The sequence below is a fragment of the Ylistrum balloti genome, unplaced genomic scaffold (assembly GCF_031769215.1).
Source record: "Ylistrum balloti isolate Yb309-2 unplaced genomic scaffold, AGI_CSIRO_Ybal_v1 Utg370154, whole genome shotgun sequence".
In the NCBI taxonomy this organism is placed as follows: Eukaryota; Metazoa; Mollusca; class Bivalvia; order Pectinida; family Pectinidae; genus Ylistrum; species Ylistrum balloti.
Window position 1 is genome coordinate 121,735 of NW_026782153.1, and position 22,374 is coordinate 144,108.

The 22,374-nt window shown below is 34.8% G+C and overlaps 2 protein-coding genes across 2 annotated transcripts; one reads left to right on the top strand and one right to left on the bottom strand.

The window, feature by feature from the left end:
• Positions 1-1,781: 1,781 nt before the first annotated feature.
• LOC132550872 (COMM domain-containing protein 4-like) lies at positions 1,782-8,721 on the bottom strand. Its single transcript, XM_060214961.1, has 8 exons — positions 8,656-8,721; positions 8,460-8,525; positions 7,003-7,042; positions 6,480-6,599; positions 5,933-6,013; positions 4,746-4,807; positions 3,564-3,678; positions 1,782-2,999 (listed from the first exon to the last, which is right to left on the bottom strand). The coding sequence occupies exons 1-8, from the start codon at positions 8,656-8,658 to the stop codon at positions 2,956-2,958; spliced, it is 531 nt and encodes a 176-aa protein (XP_060070944.1). The 5' UTR covers positions 8,659-8,721; the 3' UTR covers positions 1,782-2,955.
• Positions 8,722-9,998: 1,277 nt separating this feature from the next.
• On the top strand, positions 9,999-22,374 carry LOC132550871 (large ribosomal subunit protein bL9m-like). Its single transcript, XM_060214960.1, has 8 exons — positions 9,999-10,089; positions 11,508-11,641; positions 12,526-12,682; positions 14,389-14,513; positions 19,449-19,511; positions 20,881-20,982; positions 21,324-21,404; positions 22,150-22,374. Exons 2-8 carry the CDS (start codon positions 11,525-11,527, stop codon positions 22,291-22,293), a joined length of 789 nt encoding a protein of 262 aa, XP_060070943.1. The 5' UTR covers positions 9,999-10,089; positions 11,508-11,524; the 3' UTR covers positions 22,294-22,374.

Consider the following 22,374-nt stretch of genomic DNA (forward strand, 5'->3'; position numbering starts at 1 on the left):
TGTTTATTCTATTGTAGATCAAACTGGTTTTACAGAACCAGCCATTGAAATGTTATATTTTACTGTACATTTGTGTCACTGTACTGCAGGCTTCAATTATTTCAAGTCTGTGATTGTAGTTTTTACTGATAATCTGAATATTCTATTTTGGAATATGTTGATTCAACCAGATCAACCAACCGAATGGTATAACCTTGTAACCTACACTTATAAAATGCAACACTGATTTGTAAAAAGAAATAACATTTTTATTTTGATATTGCAATAAAACTGAGAGAACAGAGAGAATAAATAAATCAGAATTGTCACATCTATGCAGCATTTCATATATTCAGTTGTGGGGCCTATATATTTTAAGTAGCTTCATGCTGGATGGGGCCCTACAGATGTATAGAACACAATTCTTGCCATTGTTAGGGGGCACCCAAGGGGAATTAATTACACACTTTAAGAGGCCCAAGCAGGGATAATCATGTGGAAAGCAATAAAATCATTTTTCATGTAAGTAATAAAGAAACAGTATTTTATATGTGCTGTTTAATCATACATGTCATGTAAATAATATGTACAGGGAGATAACTCCTTGTGATTTATACTGAAGAGAATAAAATATACAAATATCTCTGTTAGTCTGAGTTTTATATCTTCTCTATACATTATGATCTGACTGAAGGATAGAGACGACCATATCTGTCAACTTTTGTCCACGACATTTTCGACACTACACATTAATTGAGCAATTTAGTGTCACCAACTTGTCCAATTTTGTGCTGTCAACCTGATATCGTCCATCTTCTCAAATCATCAAAAGTGCTAGAATCACCTGTTATTTCATGACTTTTGATCAGAATTTGAAAATTTTCAAAATCAATATTATGAGTAATGTCACAAGTACATGGGAGTTATAGTGTTATGAGGGTATATTCACAAAGACCAAAACCGAGAAAGTTCATAGGAATTTGGGTCAAGTATAACAAATATCTGTAAAAACAATGTATTTCATACACAGAATACTTTGAAACATCATCACTATTCACATATTCTGCTTTAAAAATGCATTCAATACCATTATTTAGATAATAACCAATTTGCTTTAACTGAGGAAATTAGTCTCAAATGTTTTGTTGTCAAGAAATCTAACAAGGGAATATGGCATAGCAATACAACTTTGTCTCTTAAAATGTGTATCAGGAAAATTCAGTTTTATTTGAGAGATTGACAAACATACAGAGAGATGAAGGTGACTGTGTATTCATTGAGGCATCAAGCTCTAGTTTTTTACTAGTCACTTTTAAAGTTGGATCTTTTCCCTTCTTTCCTCTCCTTCGTTTCTGTTGTAAATTACATAAAATTTGAAAATTTCTCTTAAGAAATAGTGAAATTAATCTTTTAATGCCAAATCCAAGATGATTGCCTGTCAGACATTTTGTTTTTTCTGATCAGTCAAACGGGCACAACTAGGGACAAAGAAGAGAACTTGAGAGGGATCCATACCGTACTTCTAAAGAAATACTGATAACAATCGTTCAATGTAGAAATTTAAGATGGCCACCTGTCAGCCATTTTGTTCTTTTGATCCCTCTTAAAATTAGGGGCCAAGTGGAACCTACATAAGAAATTTGAGATCCATCTTGTGCTTTTCAAGAAATAGATAAAATTGTTTGTGGACAGAAAAATGTGAATAGTTAACCATGATGATGGAGGGATAATGTTGAGCTAAAAATTCTGTTTCCATTTTTCCTATAGCTCCCTACATTGGAAATATAACCGGAACCTGTTAATAAGATAATAAAATATGTTTTATTTCCATAATTTCATCATATTTGACATAATTGAACAGGAGGTAAAACATCAGTTTCCTCTAAATCTGTCATCTTTGTTCGATTCCTAATCACCAGTAGTAACATACATAACTTGTCATAATTAAATATTTGTGTAGTTTCACATTTTAGCAAATCATCACAGTGGTGAATCGGACACCCTGCAGTCATTGTTAAGTAAACATGGAATAGAAACTGTAATAGATCAATGCAGTCATATATCCATGTAATACTTTTTAACACAGAAAACCCTGACATTATCAGTACCCCAGGGAGGACCTCAATCATAACGAGACTATAGTCCTTGTACTCAATAAAACTACATTCAGGTCCAGTAAGGTGACCTGTACTCCTCTCTGTACAATTATCTTTGTGTATAAAGATCTCAATACAATCACATGTACTGTAATAAACCCAAATTTAGGAATAAAATCCATCACAAGTATGGACGAAAATGTTAATCCTTCATTACATTACTGTACAATGTATTTACTACATCATATCAACAACAGAATAAAGCCTTGTCTTCCTGTAATACATTACAACGAAAGAATTTGTTTGGTGATTGGGATCAATTTACCTCAGCCAAGGACCGACTCTACGTACCTCGGCCAAGGACAGACACTCCATACCTCAGCCGAGGACAGACACTCCATACCTCAGCCGAGGACTGACATTCCATACCTCAGCCGAGGACAGACACTCCAGACCTCAGCCGAGGACTGACACTCCATATCTCAGCCGAGGACAGACACTCCATACCTCAGCCATTAATCTCTTTTCATTTTATACTTCAGAAAGACAACTGAATATAACTATGTTTTAATCATTGTGTCACTTTGCACCAAATGTCATGAATATGTACCACACAAATCCGACAAGACAGGAAAATCTCTCACTGGGAAGTGTATTGTCTTGTGTATAAGAAACTGATGCACGTAATCAATTAAGAGAAAGATCTCATCTACACACTCTTCTGACTACATAAAGATCAAATAAAACCCTAAAGTATCAACAGTGAATGATCACCATGGTAACATTACATCAAGCTAGATTCTGATTCCAACAATTTTGTGTGGTTCTTTCGTTTTCTTTTTTTTTCCTAATTAGATTTTTAATTAAGATGTGTTGACCATCAAGATGATAAAGACTCCATGACACTGTTGGCTTGTTTTAATTCTGAAATAAAAACAAGAAAAAGGCTCTAAGGTTATATACAACCCGACATTAAAAGTTAAATTATCTCCCTTATCTACATATACAAAAATAATCTAGAACAAATCATTTTGTTAGTTACTGCATTAAAGACATATGGAAGTAGTTATTGATAAATGAAAGTGATAAATATAGGTCACTGTTACCAAATTATGGTTCATGTTACATGTCCACTTATGAAGTACTAACACAAGATGTTTAGCGAATCTGTGTGAAATTTTAATAATCTTAGGTCCTAAATTTCCTCTAGTTTGGTGAAATGCATAAAATATGAAGAAACATTGGTGTGACCATAATTCTCTGATTCAAAAACTAGAAAAAAGCAAAGGTCACTGTGACCTACTTTTATTGTATAGCATGCCTTCAAGGGCAAGAATTGCTGAGTACCTTCCTATGATGAAGCAATTTCAGCCTGTAACAGTTGTTACTATTTTTAGATGAAATGCTAAAGAAATATGGTTAAAATGCATTTAGAAAGTTGCTTTTCTGCTGAGTAAAATGTAAAACTTCCCCACAGGGGTAACTTACCGCTGAGTAGGACACGGAACTTCTCTGTTGATACTGTGAAGGAGATTGGTGATGTTGCACCAGTGTCTGGGTTCTTAGTGGTCAACTGTAACTGGACACAGGGAGAATTTACGTCCTGACAGAGAAAAAAAAATATCATGCAGTCCACTGCCTACTCTCCAATTGAACATGTTAACTCAAAAAACCTCAGGACATTGTCTACCTTCAGATAAAACAATACAGAATGTCTCTGATACAACTTCTATCATAATACATACCATGGATTTGAGGATCACGACATTGTCCACCTTCAGATAAAACAATACAGAATGTCTCTGATACAACTTCTATCATAATACATACCATGGATTTGAGGATCACGACATTGTCCACCTTCAGATAAAACAATACAGAATGTCTCTGATACAACTTCTATCATAATACATACCATGGATTTGAGGATCACGACATTGTCCACCTTCTGATAAAACAATACAGAATGTCTCTGATACAACTTCTATCATAATACATACCATGGATTTAAGGGTTGTTTATAAGGTTTACGTGCTGTAAGTAATATTTGACTTTCTTGAAGGAGATACAAAACAAATAGGGTACAACGAGATGGAATCAGAACTAGACACCAATGTCAAGTGAATAGAAAAAAACAAGCAAAGATTACTCATAAACATATAACTTACAATTTAATAAGATCAGCAGTTTACACATAGAAAACAGGACATGATAACTCATGTTTAACCTGCTAGAACTGACGACATTTTCCACTCTCCACCTTAATGAGATTACATGGAAACTCAACCTTTAACACCCAGAAAAGATGTCATAGTTCTCTCCCTCATGAACTGAGTCAACATGTACTCACCTTTAACTCACTAGAACTGACAACATAGTTATCTCCCTAATGAACTGAGTCAATATGTACTCACCTTTAACTCACTAGAACTGACGACATAGTTGTTTCCCTAATGAACTGAGCCAATATGTACTCACCTTTAACTCACTAGAACTGACAACATAGTTATCTCCCTAATGAACTGAGTCAATATGTACTCACCTTTAACTCACTAGAACTGACGACATAGTTGTTTCCCTAATGAACTGAGCCAATATGTACTCACCTTTAACTCACTAGAACTGAGGACATAGTTCACTCCCTAATGAACTGCATCAATATGTACTCACCTTTAACTCACTAGAACTGAGGACATAGTCAACTCTCCATCGCACCGAGTCAACATGGGATACTATAGAAAAACAACAAACACAAGTTGTGATCATCATTTTCATATCTGTATCTTCAATAAACTACCGATAATGTCCCTCTGACCCATTACATACTTCAAGTAGACCAAACTCACATTAAAGACTGTGAACACAAGATGTTCCTTATTACACCAAACAAAACTGGTCAGCTTCTCTCCAGGAACATTTCATTCAAATTCTAGCCATAATTATTGTTCCTACTCCCTTTTAATAAGTATCAACAGTGACCTTGACCTTGATTTATAACTGTCGTTCAATAAAGAGTACTGGTTTCTTTTCACATTTGAAATATCTGCCTTATTCATGTAATGTGAAAATTATGTTTTTGACCTAGAAATGTTTTTTTTCCAGGTGGTGGCCATGACAGCCCTCTTGGATTTCAGACCAACCTAAAAATAACAACACTTGATCAGAACCATTTTAGATAAGTTTTAGCTCATTCACACTGTTGAAACTTGAGAAGAAGTTTGAAATAGGTGTTGCAAAGGAAACAAAGATTACGCAATTATGTTACAAAATGACGTCCCTGGCTGCAGTGTCAAAGTCTTGACAAGATCAAAAAATAACAACACTTTGTTTGGCTACCTTTCCTCAACGGCACCAGTGGAACTGGAGAAGAAGTTTAAGATATCTTTTCCAAGATCGCAGCCATGGTGGCCATCTTGGATTTCAGACAGAACTGAAAAGTATTAACACTTTGATCAGGACCATCTCAGGATCATTTCATGCAAATTTTAGCTCAATCCCACTGGTGGAACTTGAGAAGAAGTTTAAAATGTCAAAAGTTTATGCATGGTGTATGGCGCACGTCGGATGAAGACTGACAAAGCATGATGGCTATAGGTCACCATGTGACTTTGTCTTAGGTGACCTGAATGTGTATTCATTTAGCAAATATCAGCCTGTAAACAACTTTGTATTGATTTTAATTTCAACAAAAACACATTGAGGATTTTCCCAACAGTTGACATGAATACACAAACTTGATTTTCAAACTTTCATCAGCGAGACTATGAAACTATGAAATCGAAAAAAAATGGAAAACTATGGATGTTTTCCACGTGAAACAACACAAAATGAAATAAAACAAACAGCAGGATACTCACATCGCAGACTAGTCTTTCTAAAATGAGTTTGTAGTTTATCTACACCATCACTGTAGGATTTACATAATGCTGCAGTATGTTCTGAAATCAGATGATACAATGTGATGAATAAAACTGCAAAAATAAGTGGCACTAGAGTAGTTGGTAAATTTGAGTTATTTCCCCTGATAACACTTTATATCAGAGAAGACAACCCAGCAGTTTCAATATGTATTTCAACATTTTTTTACAAAGGGGTGATAACTCAATATTTTGAGCTTAATTCAGATGTAGAAAAAGGAGGAGGGTAACACAGTTTTCACATCATATTTTAAGGCAAATTTCATCCTGAAGCCTGTCCTAGTTTCATAAGGGGAGGTAACTTGGTATTCTCACTTTGATTCTTTAGGGAAGGGGAGATAATTCTGTTTCATTGTTACTATTTTAGGAAGATAATACAACAGTTTGATATTACTGCACCAGCTAAGGAAGACACCATATATTCTTATCATTCTAAAAGTGATGTTTCCCAATAATTATCTCTCTTTGCTTTGGGAGATCAGCTTACCTTTTGGGAGACCTAACTGCTGAAGTTCATTAGAGAGGGATTCTCCGTCAATGCCATATTTAGCAGCACTGGAAAGCACGAAACTGAGGGCCGCTAAACTTGCCTTCACATCACCAATTTCTAAACCAAACATTACGTATTCAAAAGTGTGCAGTTTTCAATGGGTGGACTAGCATTTAACTGCAATCAAAAATCCCAACCCTAATACCTAAAAAGGTAACAGCCTAATAAATAATTAATTTTTCATCAAAAAATTTGCTTCATTGAATAAGTTTTAAGCTTAAAAACCTTTAATCTAATTTTTTAATTAAATGTCCTTATAAAACTCCCAAGAACATCGGGTCAGTTTTAGCTTTGCCTTATTGATGAATTGATTTTTAGCTCAACTAAATGACATTATATGAGTTAACAGGAAAATCTTTAACAGGGGACCTTACACCATATAGACAGTTTTACTTCTACAATATAAAGGAGTATGTTCAAGGTTCATAGAAAGTACTATTATACACTTGGGATAACTCACCAAACTTAGCATCGGACGTCAGTTTGTAGACTTTCTCATACTGCAATAAAGAAAACAAGGATTTCAATTTGATACAAAAACTTCAAATATGTTTTAACAAATGGAGCGAGGAGTTTATAGTGCAACCTGGCTTCACAGAAATTGCTTAATCTAAACTGAAATGAAAAGCCTTGTATCTTCCTACTTGGCCCCAACCTTCTGTCCCATAGGTTCATCATTTATACAAAATCAATTTCCCTTCACCAATGGATGCTTCAGACCAATATTCAATAATTCCAAAAGAATAAGAACAATTTATAAAACTTTGCTCACTCCATTTCCCCTATTGAGTCCCCTCAGAATCCAGAAACAGACTGAGTCCACTACCACTGAGCCACACAACAATGATACAATTTCCGCTTGGATAATAATAACTTAAACTTTATTTGTTTTAAAAAAAATTATTTCAACTTATACTAATCACTCTTGTTGGCCCAAATGTAAGCGCACAAGAAGTCTTATTGTGAGAGGAAACCAGAGTACCTGGGGAAAAACCCAAGTGGTCGCTGACCCTTACCTTTCAGGAATTGAACCCCGAACGGCTAGGTGAAAGGCAAGTGTATTATCACTGCGCCACCCGACCACCCATTCACTGGGATGATCGACAGTACCAAGAAAAATGGCAAACAAGAGGCCCCAGGGGCCTTAACTGTCATTTGAGTCATAATAGTTCTTGTAACATGTCATAGAAATTATTTTGTTGAAAAACGTAATAAAACTTGAAAACTTTGTACACAATGCAAATGTTAATTGTGTATACATTAACTGCTGTTCCATGCTAAGGTTTCTAACCAAGCTTGAATTAAAAAAATACTCTCAAGATTTTAACTTTCTTTTATAAGATCTTCCATCCAGGAACAGTAGAACATCTTTGAAATTTCAGTCAATTTGACCAATTTTTGGCCTCGCCATCAGCCCCTAGGAGTCAGTCAAGTTCAATAGGAGCAGCTCATCAAACAGTCAGCTTATACAAATTAAAAATTCTTACCAAATTTGAACAATTTCTAGAAGAAAACAAACAAATTATAGTCAAAAATGTAATTTTCCTATCTAATATATAGTCAATTTTACCCCCTCCCCAATGGGAAATGTGAGACCCTGGGGTCATGAAATTTACTAGTTTTATAAAGCACTGTAAGACACTTCTATCCAAGATGAGTATTTGGTTATGCATTATCTGGGTATTGAGAAGAAGATTATGAAGCTTCAATCAATTTGACCCTTTTTGGCCCTACCTCTCAGGCACCTGGAGGTTGAGGACCATATAATTAAAAACTTTTGTGCACCTTTAGCCATGGAAGGTATTTGTGAAATTTCATTGAAATCTGTTCAAAAGTTTTCCAGAAGGAGTAAAAAATGTTAAAAGTTTATAACGAACGTCGCTGGACAACATGAGATCACAATCAGTAAAAACTTACATCGATTCCTTCATCAAGTAGATCCTTTATGACTTGTATACAAAGTAATTTCATCTTCACTGATGTCTGAAAAATAAACACCATACAATAAGTAAAAGACATATACATGGTTATCAACATAGACTGGAAACTGTTGATAAATCTTATTGGCTTGATGTACTACAATTTGAATTTTAGTTTTCTGGGGTTGTCTTACCATTCGTGACAGAATGCTGATTTCAGCCAGAACCCAGTCCGGGCAATCTAAGTCTCCACAAAATCTGAATCTCTGTAAAACAATTTAATATCACAAATAAAATAATAATAAATGAAACTGAATAAATTGGTTTACAAAAAGAATATTTCATTCATAGGAAGTGAAAGTGACTTGTACAGTTAAATGTACTGCAAGTGAAATTTTTTCTCCAAGATTCCATGCAGATTTATATTATCTTATCTGTGAAGGATCTGATGGGTGTGACAAGTGTTAAATTCAGTGTCTGTCACTCAGAGCATGCTTCTTTGGCTCAGTTGGTAGAGCCATGGATCATCACACTGGAGAAACTGTTGGGAATGCATAGTTCTATTACACATTAATATCAAGTCAATTTCATAACTCGAACCACAATAACTTAACAAATCAGAAAAAAACTCTCTTTTGAATTATATTTTAAGGCATTTTTTACCTTTTTGTGTGCAAAAGGAAGTCTTACCAACAAAATCAATTTATTATGTAAGACACGATAATCAAAATTCTTATGACACTCTATCAACTTTCATATATCAGCTTGGAGTTACTGAACAGTACTTTGGAACATGACACGGTATCATCTGGTCAATGAGGAACAGACCTTTTGATTCGTATGCGTTTTCTTTCCACTTCATTTGAATACTTATCCGTGACCCATTTCCTCCCAACTTTTTATAGAGACATGATGTTATGACTTAAATAAAAGTCTATAACTATGTCACAATTAATTTTATTTAAGACAAGTTAGTGTGCATTTACTCTAACCTACGGTTACCAAAATGTCCCTGCACGCTCGTGCTGGATTCTTGAATTAATAATAATTTCATTTTTAGTTTCATCTGAACTCAAAACATATCAATTTGCCATAAATATATTCATTGTAACGACACTACAATCCAAAAATTTGCTTTGAAGGTATATGAAAAATCAATGTGTTCTCAGAGATCACCCAATTAATATTTGAAACAGTTCAAACTTAATGGCACATACATTTTCCACATATTCGATTTTAGTATAAAGCTACATTGTCTTTTCATAAGCTGTAGGGAGAGATGGGTGTATACAGTATGAATGTAAATGTATGTATGATTATTTCTGATGTAACTGAAACGATCTGATCACATGCAGGTAGTTTTAGGAAACACCCACTACCTACCATCTTTGTTTTGGTTTGTCGAATAAACTACAACGAACGATTTTGATTGGATAAAATAACAAACACTGTCGGTGAATCATCTTAGTCTTTCGTATGTTTATTTCCAGAGGCAATATAATGACCAACAAGAGTGTTTTATTGATAACGATGCTGGATTGAACTTGACCGTACCCTCACGTTTGTTGTAGAAGAATTTTTTTAATTTTTATTTAGGGTTGACCAGTGATCAGAAATACATGTCACAGGTATTTATTGCATATTGCTATTTAATTATCATGTATTTGATTACTACTACACGGTTGCACAACTTTCACGAAGGTTCGAAATTCATATCAGTATTCATATATATTGCTCCAAACCTGACACAAGACAACGTTTCACATTTTGTGACATCTTGTGATTTTGTAAGTTATTGTAAGTTATTAATCACCGATATTATTTCAACTCTATCACAAATACAACAAGAGTATATTAATGTTTTAATATCATAATCATCTAATAAGGATACAATTTTAGGTTATTTTGTTTTACACCTGTGTACCAAGTAAAAAATGAATAGAAAAGGGTGAATTTACATACAGCTAAGACCATTAGTTATTTCCCCTTGTCACTCAGCTTATGGATTATACTGATTTGGTAGATTCTTTGATCCAGTTGTCGTGTTACAGAAGACTTCAGGGCCAGTATGGGACTCTCACTCACCAGGAATATGTTTATCTTGTATCATCCCACTGGCTTTGGTATATGAAGAGTCTGGGGTATTCATATATGTTCTGAAGATCTATCAGTCTTGCATTGATTAATGTCGGATCCCAGACTGTATAACAAGTGAGGGAAGGTTGACATTCAGAAGATAATTGTTTGCAGCATGCCTGTGAAAGTAATGATTTTTGTCACAATATTCGTATCAATGCACAGCCATGCATAAGTTGCTTATTTCCCTCTTTTATTACAAGGGAGTTCTGGCATTCATCATCTCTCCACCCCCATTCCCACCAACCCAACTCCCTCAAAAAATAAAAAATGGTAAACTTTCACAGTAAAAGTCAAATTTGGAAGTCCATTGGGTAGTGAACCAGTCATAATCCAAGATGGCATTGATTTTTTCATGTGTTTAGTTCAAGTTTCGCAGGTGTAATAAAAACATGGAATTCAACAGCTTTAATCATCATGTTATTTAACTGTTATTCGATCAAAAACATGTTTTTTCAAAATGTGGTCTAATCAAAGCGTCAGTTGTTATCAATTAATCCAGGCCAGGAAAAGCTGCATGCAGACAATCTCGGGGCCTGAATACCCGCCATGCAATTTAATTCAGTAACAAAATTGTTAATGATATTCAGCGAATTTGCTTTTACTGGTGGTTACTTTGGCTGAAGTGAGCCCAGGAGATTAAATTCAAATCAAGTGAATGAATGGATGGGAATGACAGAATGTGTGTTTAGAAATGAGAGTGTGTTAGCATGATATAATTATGAATAAATAATGATGTAAATATATATATATGCCACTACATTAAAGCTCTTTAAATGAGAATTATTGAATAATAAAGATAATGATTTGTTCATTCTGAACTTAGACATTTTTTTAATTTTCTTAATCACATTCCTAGGAGATAGTCACAACAATATTTAACAGATGATTTTTTTTTTATATTTTTCAGATAAACACTTTCCTGCGATGATGCTTCGCTCCTTACTTCAAATTGCAAAGGTGGTAAACCCACTGAGTATTCAGCCATGTCCGAAATGTCTACAGCGACTGGTACCTTCCTCCTTAAGCTTTCAGCCAGTCAGGGTAAGACTTGATTCAGAATATTGTTGATGGTGAAATAAGTTGTGGCTGTTTTTTTCACTGACTGTGATCGGTTTATTTCTCTCAAAAGCTAGTAACAGTTATAGATGCATATACTCATATCATAATCTTACAACATCCAGGCCTATAATCAAATTGTTTTTCTCACCTTTGTTTATAATTTCATGTGAAATCAAATCACTTTACAACCAACCAAAATAGCAATTAAAAAAAATCATGCATTGATTGGGATCAGTTTACATATTGTCACACTCAAAATATTGTTTCTTGAGTTTACAAAATATGTACGAAATACTGTTTTAACTTGGTAGGATTAGAAAAAACCTTTTTATGACATTGCATTGAGAGGCTAAAATTTTCGGGACATAGATATTTGAATCCAAGGCTTGTGGCTATTCCATGTGTTAGACTTTTCCAGATTAAAAGTAATTTTGTACAAAAGTTATTGAATTAGTCGAGTATGATTGAACAATGTATAATGAAAAAGAAAAAACATTCCAAAAATGCTGGGGACCAGATATCCTTGGCCCCAGGTGAAAATCGCAATATCCCTTCTTTAATCGAGGGATCGGATATCTTTTCATTTTGAGTCAAACTGTCAAGTTTAAGTATAAAAAGACATAAACACAATATATTTGGTATGATAATGCATGGATGTGTCTCTGTATGACTTAATTTTTCTGTAATATCATATTTTCATGCAATTTTTCTGGTTTTTCAAAAATCAATATAGCTTTATGTCCTCATGTGAATTTGTGGATGAAGACTACTCACAAAATCTATGAGAATAAATCCATAAAAATGAATGTAAGGTAAGTCAGTATTAGTGTACAATATCATTCTAGATCTGAAACTTTTTTTTGCAGACAACTTACATAGTTGAGCGAGTGAATGAAGTACCACTACATAAGAAAACAAGACAACCACGACTCAAGACACGACATTATATCTACAAAGTCACTACTGACCCTCAGTACTTTCGTTTAGAGAAGGCCAAGGTCATTCTTCTCAAGAATGTCAGACGTAAGTGTTTTATCTAAGATAAGAAGGTTGAAGAAACACAGCTTTCATCATCTACTTATAGATTTAGCTGTTGAGGGCTACAGGGATGTTGGTATTCACAGTTCAAAATTATGTATATGATAGTTGGGCTAATGTATACAGGTCATATGAGGGTTTTTTTTTAAATATGTTGAAAGAATTTTCAGATGACCATGTGATCCTCCATTCTGTCATCTGTTCATTGTCGCTCCTTAAACTGTTATTGTTATAGTTGTGCCCTTTAGATAAAAATGGCTTGCAGATGTCCATCTTTGATTTTTACAAGGAAAATTTTTTATCAATGATTTGCAAAAAGTGTAGGATAAATTTTCTCAAATTTCTTCCATAGGCTTCCAGTGGTCCCTTGTTTTGCATTTTAATTTTTGGTCAAATCAGAAAATCAGTATAGCTGATGGCCATCTTATTTCTGAAGAGGACTTTCCAAATTTCAAATCATTGAGAGCAAAAGCAGAGGAAAGAAAAGAACAGAAAAGATTCAAAATTTAAAGAACAGAGAAAAATCAAACATTGTTGGAACCAATATCCCTTTGGTTTAGTTGATTTTTTTTTTTCACAATTTCACAATTTTCTTTTAAACTTTCTTAAGAACTGGATGAAAAACAAATTGTCCTGCAGACAACAGTCTTACATTTTTGCGCAACATGAATTTCTCACCATTATTTCTTGCGAGACTGATTAGAAAAAAGTAAATGACTGTCAGGTGGCAATCTTGGATTATGACAATTGTATATAATTATTGTTTTATATTGAGAAGTACTGGATCAATCAGTCTCAGATTTCCCATTGGTCCCTAGTTGTACATCTTTGGTTATTTGAGGGGGATAAAGAAGGGAAATTATCCATTTGATAGAGAGATCAAAAAGAACTTATAAAAATCATAGTGGGATTGGCATCGGTGTACATCTAGGATAGCTTGTCATGTTTAAACTGAAACAAAAAAAGGAAAACAAAATATGGCCTGATTTATAAATCACGTATTGAATGGAAACAAATTCAAGGCCGTTTTTATCAAATGATCTAATATTTTGCTGAAGCTGCAAATTTTGGACTGTTATGTACCTTTCTAGAACTCTTTCTTATTATTACTTTTTAAATTTTTCTCAGCATCAAAATATATATCCTAAGGTCAGCCTGGATTGATGAAATGGGTTGAAATACTCCTTGCCAATATAGAAATAGACTGTCTAAATATAGCACTTTTGGGGAATCCCGAATTCAGTCCCTGACTAGGTCACAGATTTTATGTAAAGATGCCTGTTACTTATAATTTCCACAGAATTCTGTTGATTTGTTTTGTTTTTATTGTATTAATTAAAAAAATCTACACAAATATTTCACACTCTTCAAAAGCAAAACAGATGTTTGTAAATTGATCTAAATATATCTATATTGAATTCCCACGAATTAAGTACATGTATCACATGTTTATTTAAATGGTGAATTGAGGCACACAATTTCAATAAGAATGTAAGTAAACTTTATTGTAAATTTTTCATAAAAAATTCATATAAAATCTTCTCTTATAATGAATTTGACATTTCAGAAAACATTTATTTCTATATCAAACTTCAAGTTTCCTTGTGTACGTATAATTTCCATTGTGATCTCAATCTGTTTACGTGTGAATCAGTTACTGTGAATTCACTCTTGTACATGTATTTTGACAGATGTCGGGAAACCTGGCGAAGTTTTGTATGTCCGTCAAAAGCTATTTTACCAGAAATTGTATCCATCAGGGTTTGCAGTCTTTGCAACTGAAAGTAACCTGGAACTGCACAATGAATTGATCAAGGTAAAATTGAGAGACTAAAGTGTACACAATTTGAACATCTTAACAGTTTTTAACTCATCTAGCCAAAAGGGCCAAGTGAGCTTATGTCCTCAACTTTTCCATTTTAACAACTTCTTCTAAAAAAACAACAGACCAAATTCATAGTATTTGGCTGATGGGTAGCTGGGATGAAACCCAACAAAGTTTGTGAAAAGTGACCTTGACTCTTATTGAAGGTCATAAGGGTTGAATTTGTTGAACATGACTTTACATACTTGGATTGACCAAGATTTAATTGGTGAGTGTTGACGATGAAGCTGAATACGCTTACACATCCAGAACACCTGGTCTTATTCTCATTGTACTTTTTCAGGAGTCTCCGTATAAATCTTTCTTTTGTTGCAAAAAGAAATGACCTTGTTTGTAGACATAAGCAGGGAAAGCTAGCAACACTTTCCGCTTCATGTGACATTTTTGTGATGGTGATAAGTGTTGTATACAATGAGGGAACTTGATTGGTGACAAATTTCTAGTTTTGATATTATTTATGACTGTCAGAGATTTTGTGTTGTGATATTGTATTAATGGAAGTTGCAATACTTGATAAAGTAAAAAGAATTTAAGAAAGTTTTTGTCAGATTAGAAGCTAAATTTTTTTTAAAAATTACTAAAATCAGTTACTTCTACACCTTTGACTTAAAATGAAAGCACAGAAAATAAACAGGTCATCAATGGTCAGGGCTCTCACACCCCATTTTGGGACTGGGGCCCGGGGCCCTTTGAATTGGGAAAAATAATGGTGTTTTCCATAGAATTGGGAAAACTTAGGGTCTAAATTGGGGAAAAAAAGATACTATTTTGCATTAGGAATGGGGCTGAATATCGGCCCCAAATCTAGCAGATCGAGAGCCCTGACGGTATTTTAAAATTCTACTTTACAGTAGTCTATTTATTTGGTACGTCTAGAGATTCTGTTAACAATCAGCCGTTATGTAACATGATATAAAAAGCAGTAGGTTGTTTACATGATATAAAAACAGTAGGTTGTTTACAGTAAAACATGATATAAAAACAGTAGGTTGTTTACAGATAAAAACAGTAGGTTGTTTACATGATATAAAAACAGTAGGTTGTTTACAGTATAACATGATATAAAAACAGTAGGTTGTTTACAGTACAACATGATATACAAACAGTAGGTTGTTTACAGTAAAACATGATATAAAAACAGTAGGTTGTTTACAGTATAACATGATATAAAAACAGTAGGTTGTTTACAGTACAACATGATATAAAAACAGTAGGTTGTTTACATGATATACAAACAGTAGGTTGTTTACATGATATACAAACAGTAGGTTGTTTACAGTGTAACATTATATAAAACAGTAGGTTGTTTACAGTACAACATGATATAAAAACAGTAGGTTGTTTACAGTAAAACATGATATAAAAACAGTAGGTTGTTTACAGTAAAACATGATATAAAAACAGTAGGTTGTTTACATGATATACAAACAGTAGGTTGTTTACATGATATACAAACAGTAGGTTGTTTACAGTACAACATGATATAAAACAGTAGGTTGTTTACAGTACAACATGATATAAAAACAGTAGGTTGTTTACAGTACAACATGATATAAAAACAGTAGGTTGTTTACAGTACAACATGATATAAAACAGTAGGTTGTTTACAGTATAACATGATATAAAAACAGTAGGTTGTTTACAGTGTAACATGATATACAAACAATAGGTTGTTTACAGTACAACATGATATACAAACAGTAGGTTGTTTACAGTACAACATGATATAAAAACAGTAGGTTGTTTACAGTGTAACATGATATAAAACAGTAGGTTGTTTACAGTATAACATGATATAAAAACAGCAGGTTGTTTACAGATAAAAACAGTAGGTTGTTTACAGATAAAAACAGTAGGTTGTTTACAGATAAAAACAATAGGTTGTTTACAGAATTTTAAAGTTAAATGTCAACAAAAGGAAGGCTTTCATTTGACCTATCACAAGAAACATCATATCATGAAACTCAATACTGATATTATCATGGTGTCTATTCCATGGAATTAAGCATAAAGTTGACATCTTATATCTAGCTAGTTGATAAATTTATGTAAAAAGTGTCAACAATTTAGTTCAGGAATTTTCTCCAGAATTTGAATGTCTGAAAACTGACAAGTTTGGAGTCCCCGTTTTACTGTAACGGTGACAAATCTGAATATTTTCCAAACTCAGTGTGAATGATGTCTCTGTTGTTTTACTGTACCTGTGACAAACTCAGTGTGAATGATGTCTCTGTTGTTTTACTGTACCTGTGACAAACTCAGTGTGAATGATGTCTCTGTTGTTTTACTGTACCTGTGACAAAGTCAGTGTGAATGATGTCTCTGTTGTTTTACTGTACCTGTGACAAAGTCAGTGTGAATGATGTCTCTGTTGTTTTACTGTACCTGTGACAAAGTCCGTGTGAATGATGTCTCTGTTGTTTTACTGTACCTGTGACAAACTCAGTGTGAATGATGTCTCTGTTGTTTTACTGTACCTGTGACAAAGTCTGTGTGAATGATGTCTCTGTTGTTTTACTGTACCTTAGACAAAGTCAGTGACAATGATGTCTCTGTTGTTTTACTGTACCTGTGACAAAGTCAGTGTGAATGATGTCTCTGTTGTTTTACTGTACCTGTGACAAACTCAGTGTGAATGATGTCTCTGTTGTTTTACTGTACCTGTGACAAAGTCTGTGTGAATGATGTCTCTGTTGTTTTACTGTACCTTAGACAAAGTCAGTGACAATGATGTCTCTGTTGTTTTACTGTACCTGTGACAAACTCAGTGTGAATGATGTCTCTGTTGTTTTACTGTACCTGTGACAACCTGTGACAAAGTCAGTGTGAATGATGTCTCTGTTGTTTTACTGTACCTGTGACAAAGTCAGTGACAATGATGTCTCTGTTGTTTTACTGTACCTGTGACAAACTCAGTGTGAATGATGTCTCTGTTGTTTTACTGTACCTGTGACAAAGTCAGTGTGAATGATGTCTCTGTTGTTTTACTGTACCTTAGACAAAGTCAGTGACAATGATGTCTCTGTTGTTTTACTGTACCTGTGACAAACTCAGTGTGAATGATGTCTCTGTTGTTTTACTGTACCTGTGACAAAGTCTGTGTGAATGATGTCTCTGTTGTTTTACTGTACCTTAGACAAAGTCAGTGACAATGATGTCTCTGTTGTTTTACTGTACCTGTGACAAACTCAGTGTGAATGATGTCTCTGTTGTTTTACTGTACCTGTGACAAAGTCTGTGTGAATGATGTCTCTGTTGTTTTACTGTACCTTAGACAAAGTCAGTGACAATGATGTCTCTGTTGTTTTACTGTACCTGTGACAAACTCAGTGTGAATGATGTCTCTGTTGTTTTACTGTACCTGTGACAAAGTCAGTGTGAATGATGTCTCTGTTGTTTTACTGTACCTGTGACAAAGTCAGTGACAATGATGTCTCTGTTGTTTTACTGTACCTGTGACAAACTCAGTGTGAATGATGTCTCTGTTGTTTTACTGTACCTGTGACAAAGTCAGTGTGAATGATGTCTCTGTTGTTTTACTGTACCTGTGACAAAGTCAGTGACAATGATGTCTCTGTTGTTTTACTGTACCTGTGACAAAGTCAGTGTGAATGATGTCTCTGTTGTTTTACTGTACCTGTGACAAAGTCAGTGACAATGATGTCTCTGTTGTTTTACTGTACCTTAGACAAAGTCAGTGTGAATGATGTCACTGTTGTTTTACTGTACCTTAGACAAAGTCAGTGACAATGATGTCTCTGTTGTTTTACTGTACCTTAGACAAAGTCAGTGACAATGATGTCTCTGTTGTTTTAGTGACAAAGTCAGTGTGAATGATGTCTCTGTTGTTTTACTGTACCTTGACAAAGTCAGTGACAATGATGTCTCTGTTGTTTTACTGTACCTTGACAAAGTCAGTGTGAATGATGTCTCTGTTGTTTTACTGTACCTGTGACAAAGTCAGTCAATGATGTCTCTGTTGTTTTACTGTACCTGTGACAAAGTCAGTGTGAATGATGTACCAGAATCTGTTGTTTTACTGTACCTGTGACAAAGTCAGTGTGAATGATGTCTCTGTTGTTTTACTGTACCTGTGACAAAGTCAGTGTGAATGATGTCTCTGTTGTTTTACTGTACCTGTGACAAAGTCAGTGTGAATGATGTCTCTGTTGTTTTACTGTACCTGTGACAAAGTCAGTGTGAATGATGTCTCTGTTGTTTTACTGTACCTTAGACAAAGTCAGTGTGAATGATGTCTCTGTTGTTTTACTGTACCTGTGACAAAGTCAGTGTGAATGATGTCTCTGTTGTTTTACTGTACCTGTGACAAAGTCAGTGTGAATGATGTCTCTGTTGTTTTACTGTACCTGTGACAAAGTCAGTGTGAATGATGTCTCTGTTGTTTTACTGTACCTTAGACAAAGTCAGTGACAATGATGTCTCTGTTGTTTTACTGTACCTGTGACAAAGTCAGTGTGAATGATGTCTCTGTTGTTTTACTGTACCTTAGACAAAGTCAGTGACAATGATGTCTCTGTTGTTTTACTGTACCTGTGACAAAGTCAGTGTGAATGATGTCTCTGTTGTTTTACTGTACCTGTGACAAAGTCAGTGTGAATGATGTCTCTGTTGTTTTACTGTACCTGTGACAAAGTCAGTGTGAATGATGTCTCTGTTGTTTTACTGTACCTGTGACAAAGTCAGTGTGAATGATGTCTCTGTTGTTTTACTGTACCTGTGACAAACTCAGTGTGAATGATGTAGAATTTGTTTCCATCTGGTTTAAGTGATCCATTATATTCCATTTATAATTAAAACTAGTGATATAACTTCTTTATTATACAAATATTTTTTTTTCCATTTCAGAATCGACAAATGAAAATGAAGAAATCTAAAGAAAAGTCTGAAACGATTGTTAGAGCAGAACTGGTATGAACAGAGTTATCTTCTCTTTGTTTTTATATAGAATAAAAGATTACAATGTAGGTAATGAAAAGCAAGGGAACACTACATCCTCCATATTTACCTTACAAACATCTGACTTGTATGTTGCTGGCAAAATTTAGTGTTACCATGTATTACTGCTAACCTGATATCAAATCATTTTCCATTTTTGTTTTCTCATCTCATTTGTCTTCACCTCCTCTTATTATTGTCCTTTTATCATCATCCTCCCCATATCATCATCCTCCCCATATCATCATCCTCCCCATATCATCATCCTCCCCTTATCATCATCCTCCCCATATCATCATCCTCCCCTTATCATCATCCTCCCCTTGTCAGTGTCCTCCTCTTATCATCATCCTCCCCTTATCATCATCCTCCCCTTATCATCATCCTCCCCTTATCATCATCCTCCCCTTATCAGTGTCCTCCCCTTATCAGTGTCCTCCCCTTATCATTGTCCTCTTCTTGTCATCATCCTCCCCTTATCATCATCCTCCCCATATCATCATCCTCCCCTTATCATCATCCTCCCCTTATCATCATCCTCCCCATATCATCATCCTCCCCATATCATCATCCTCCCCTTATCATCATCCTCCCCATATCATCATCCTCCCCTTATCAGTGTCCTCCTCTTATCATTGTCCTCTTCTTGTCATCATCCTCCCCTTGTCATCATCCTCCCCTTGTCAGTGTCCTCCCCATATCATCATCCTCCCCTTATCATCGTCCTCCCCTTATTATCATCCTCCCCTTATCATCATCCTCCCCTTATCAGTGTCCTCCTCTTATCATCATCCTCCCCTTATCATCAGTCTCTTCTGTCATCGTCCTCTTATTATCATGGTCGTCCTCCCTGTTCATTATCAAGTCACCACTTCTGATTTGTGGTCTGTCTGGTAAACAATATTGTGTTATTGCTATTCCTGAAGAACAGAGGAAGATACTCATCATTGGACCTAGTTGTTCATGCTACATAGGAGTGTCATCAGATATTCAAGAAGATGGCATTTGCCGTGAACTCTGACCTTCCTCCACGCCGTGAACTCTGACCTTCCTCCACCATCTAAACCTGGCCATGAACTCTGACCTTCCTCCACCATTTAAACCTGGCCGTGAACTCTGACCTTCCTCCACTATCTAAACCTGGTCATGAACTCTGACTTTCCTCCACCATTTAAACCTGGCATGTCCTTAAATAACACTGGCTGTTTATAGAACATAAAACAATAAATTATTCAAACTGGGCACAAAGGGTGAATTTTGTTTATGATTTAAAAATTTAGAAAATTGTTCAACTCAGATCATCACTCAAAATACATGCACTACACTTAGTTTTCTTTTTTAGACTGCCAACGATCTGACTGGGATGCGTTTGCCGATCGCTGTCAGCACAGCTACTGACACAGTGGTGACGGCTTCACATGTGGTGGTCGCTCTTTGGAAGGCGGTAAGCGACTGTCAAATATTTTCTCACCTATTTCTCATGTCCTGTAGTAGAATAAATCAGGCAATATTGAATAAAGGAAAGGTACAGTTGGTAAGGACAACAGGTATCTTGTAGGGATATTTGTTTACAACTTGTATCTTGTATTGGGACTGTTCTGAAGTTCTGTTGATAAATTTTGAACCATTTAGTTATTGATAAATCTAGAACTCAAAAGTTTTGTTGAGATATTAAATTACAAGTTCTGGTGTAAAAATTATGATTTTAAAAGAAAGAAATTTAGTTTTAGATTAGATAGTACAGTATTTAAACCTACATGGCAACACTCATGTTTATTTTCACAGGGAATAGAATCAAACAAAAACCTCATCACCATGCCAGAGGAACCTGTTACCGGGGACGACGAGTTCCCTATATCTCTAACGGTAGGTGTCACCCATATAGACACTCTATAAATAGTTTTACCCTATGATTCCTGTTGAAAGTTTTGTCCACAGGCCTAAAGTTTCCATGGTTACAGACGTGAAACGAGGCCTAAAATACCAAAAATCAAACAGTAGACACAAGGCTAATGCTTATTGTTCTGTAGAGTTTAATTCTGTTATTAGTAAAAAATAGAATTCTGACAAAAGGCATATAGAAAATGAATAGAGAAATCCTTACTCCACCAGTATTTCAGGACTTTTAAAAACAAAAGAATTTTTCACAAAAGTTTGAACAATGGAAAAAAAACATTTCACTACTTGGAGCTTCTTAAGGCAAAATCACAGAATTTCTGAAACTGTAGTATCTCTGAAATAATAGACACTATACAAGATGGTGGACTTTGTAAGTATTCATCTGGTATATTTATGGACCAATAAAATATTGACGAGAATTAAAAATGGAGATAATTGTAACTGCAATAAGAAACATAGCTGGAGATCCTATTGGTATAACATGCATGACTTTACTTCCTTTCGAAAATGGATTTCCTGGAAAGTCTTTTTCAGGACAGTCACTCGGAATAGACATGCTTTCCCTAATACAGCTTGGTATCCCTATAACATACAGAACAACAGTGTTAAGGTTGCTGACTTCACAAGAAATAAAACTGCTATCAAAAGAATAAGTAAACTATATCATCAGAACTGTTGTAAGATATTTTAATGTTTCTTTTTACCTCCACAGATCAATGACAAATACACGGCCAAATTTACAGGTGTAATTTACCGAGTTGGTAAAGACAGTGACCAGCTCATTCCTAGGGAATTCGATGGCTTTCTCAAACGTACGTCAAAAACAAAAGATTCTAAAACAGTAGTGAAGAGTTAGACCTGCCAATTATTATCCGGTGATGATGATGATGGAGATATTGAGTGCTTGAAATAGACAATTAAATGATATTAAACATGA

Bases quoted from the DNA above. Each gene is read 5' to 3' on its own strand.
- LOC132550872 (XM_060214961.1), bottom strand. The intron at 6,600-7,002 runs GTGAGTTATCCC...TGTTTGGTTTAG, and splicing joins GACGTCCGATGCTAAGTTTG to AAATTGGTGATGTGAAGGCA. The intron at 3,000-3,563 runs GTAAGTTACCCC...TTTTTATTTCAG, and splicing joins GTTCCGTGTCCTACTCAGCG to AATTAAAACAAGCCAACAGT.
- LOC132550871 (XM_060214960.1), top strand. From the start codon at position 11,525: ATGATGCTTCGCTCCTTACTTCAAATTGCAAAGGTGGTAAACCCACTG. The intron at 14,514-19,448 runs GTAAAATTGAGA...TTTCCATTTCAG, and splicing joins TGCACAATGAATTGATCAAG to AATCGACAAATGAAAATGAA. The intron at 21,405-22,149 runs GTAGGTGTCACC...TTACCTCCACAG, and splicing joins AGTTCCCTATATCTCTAACG to ATCAATGACAAATACACGGC.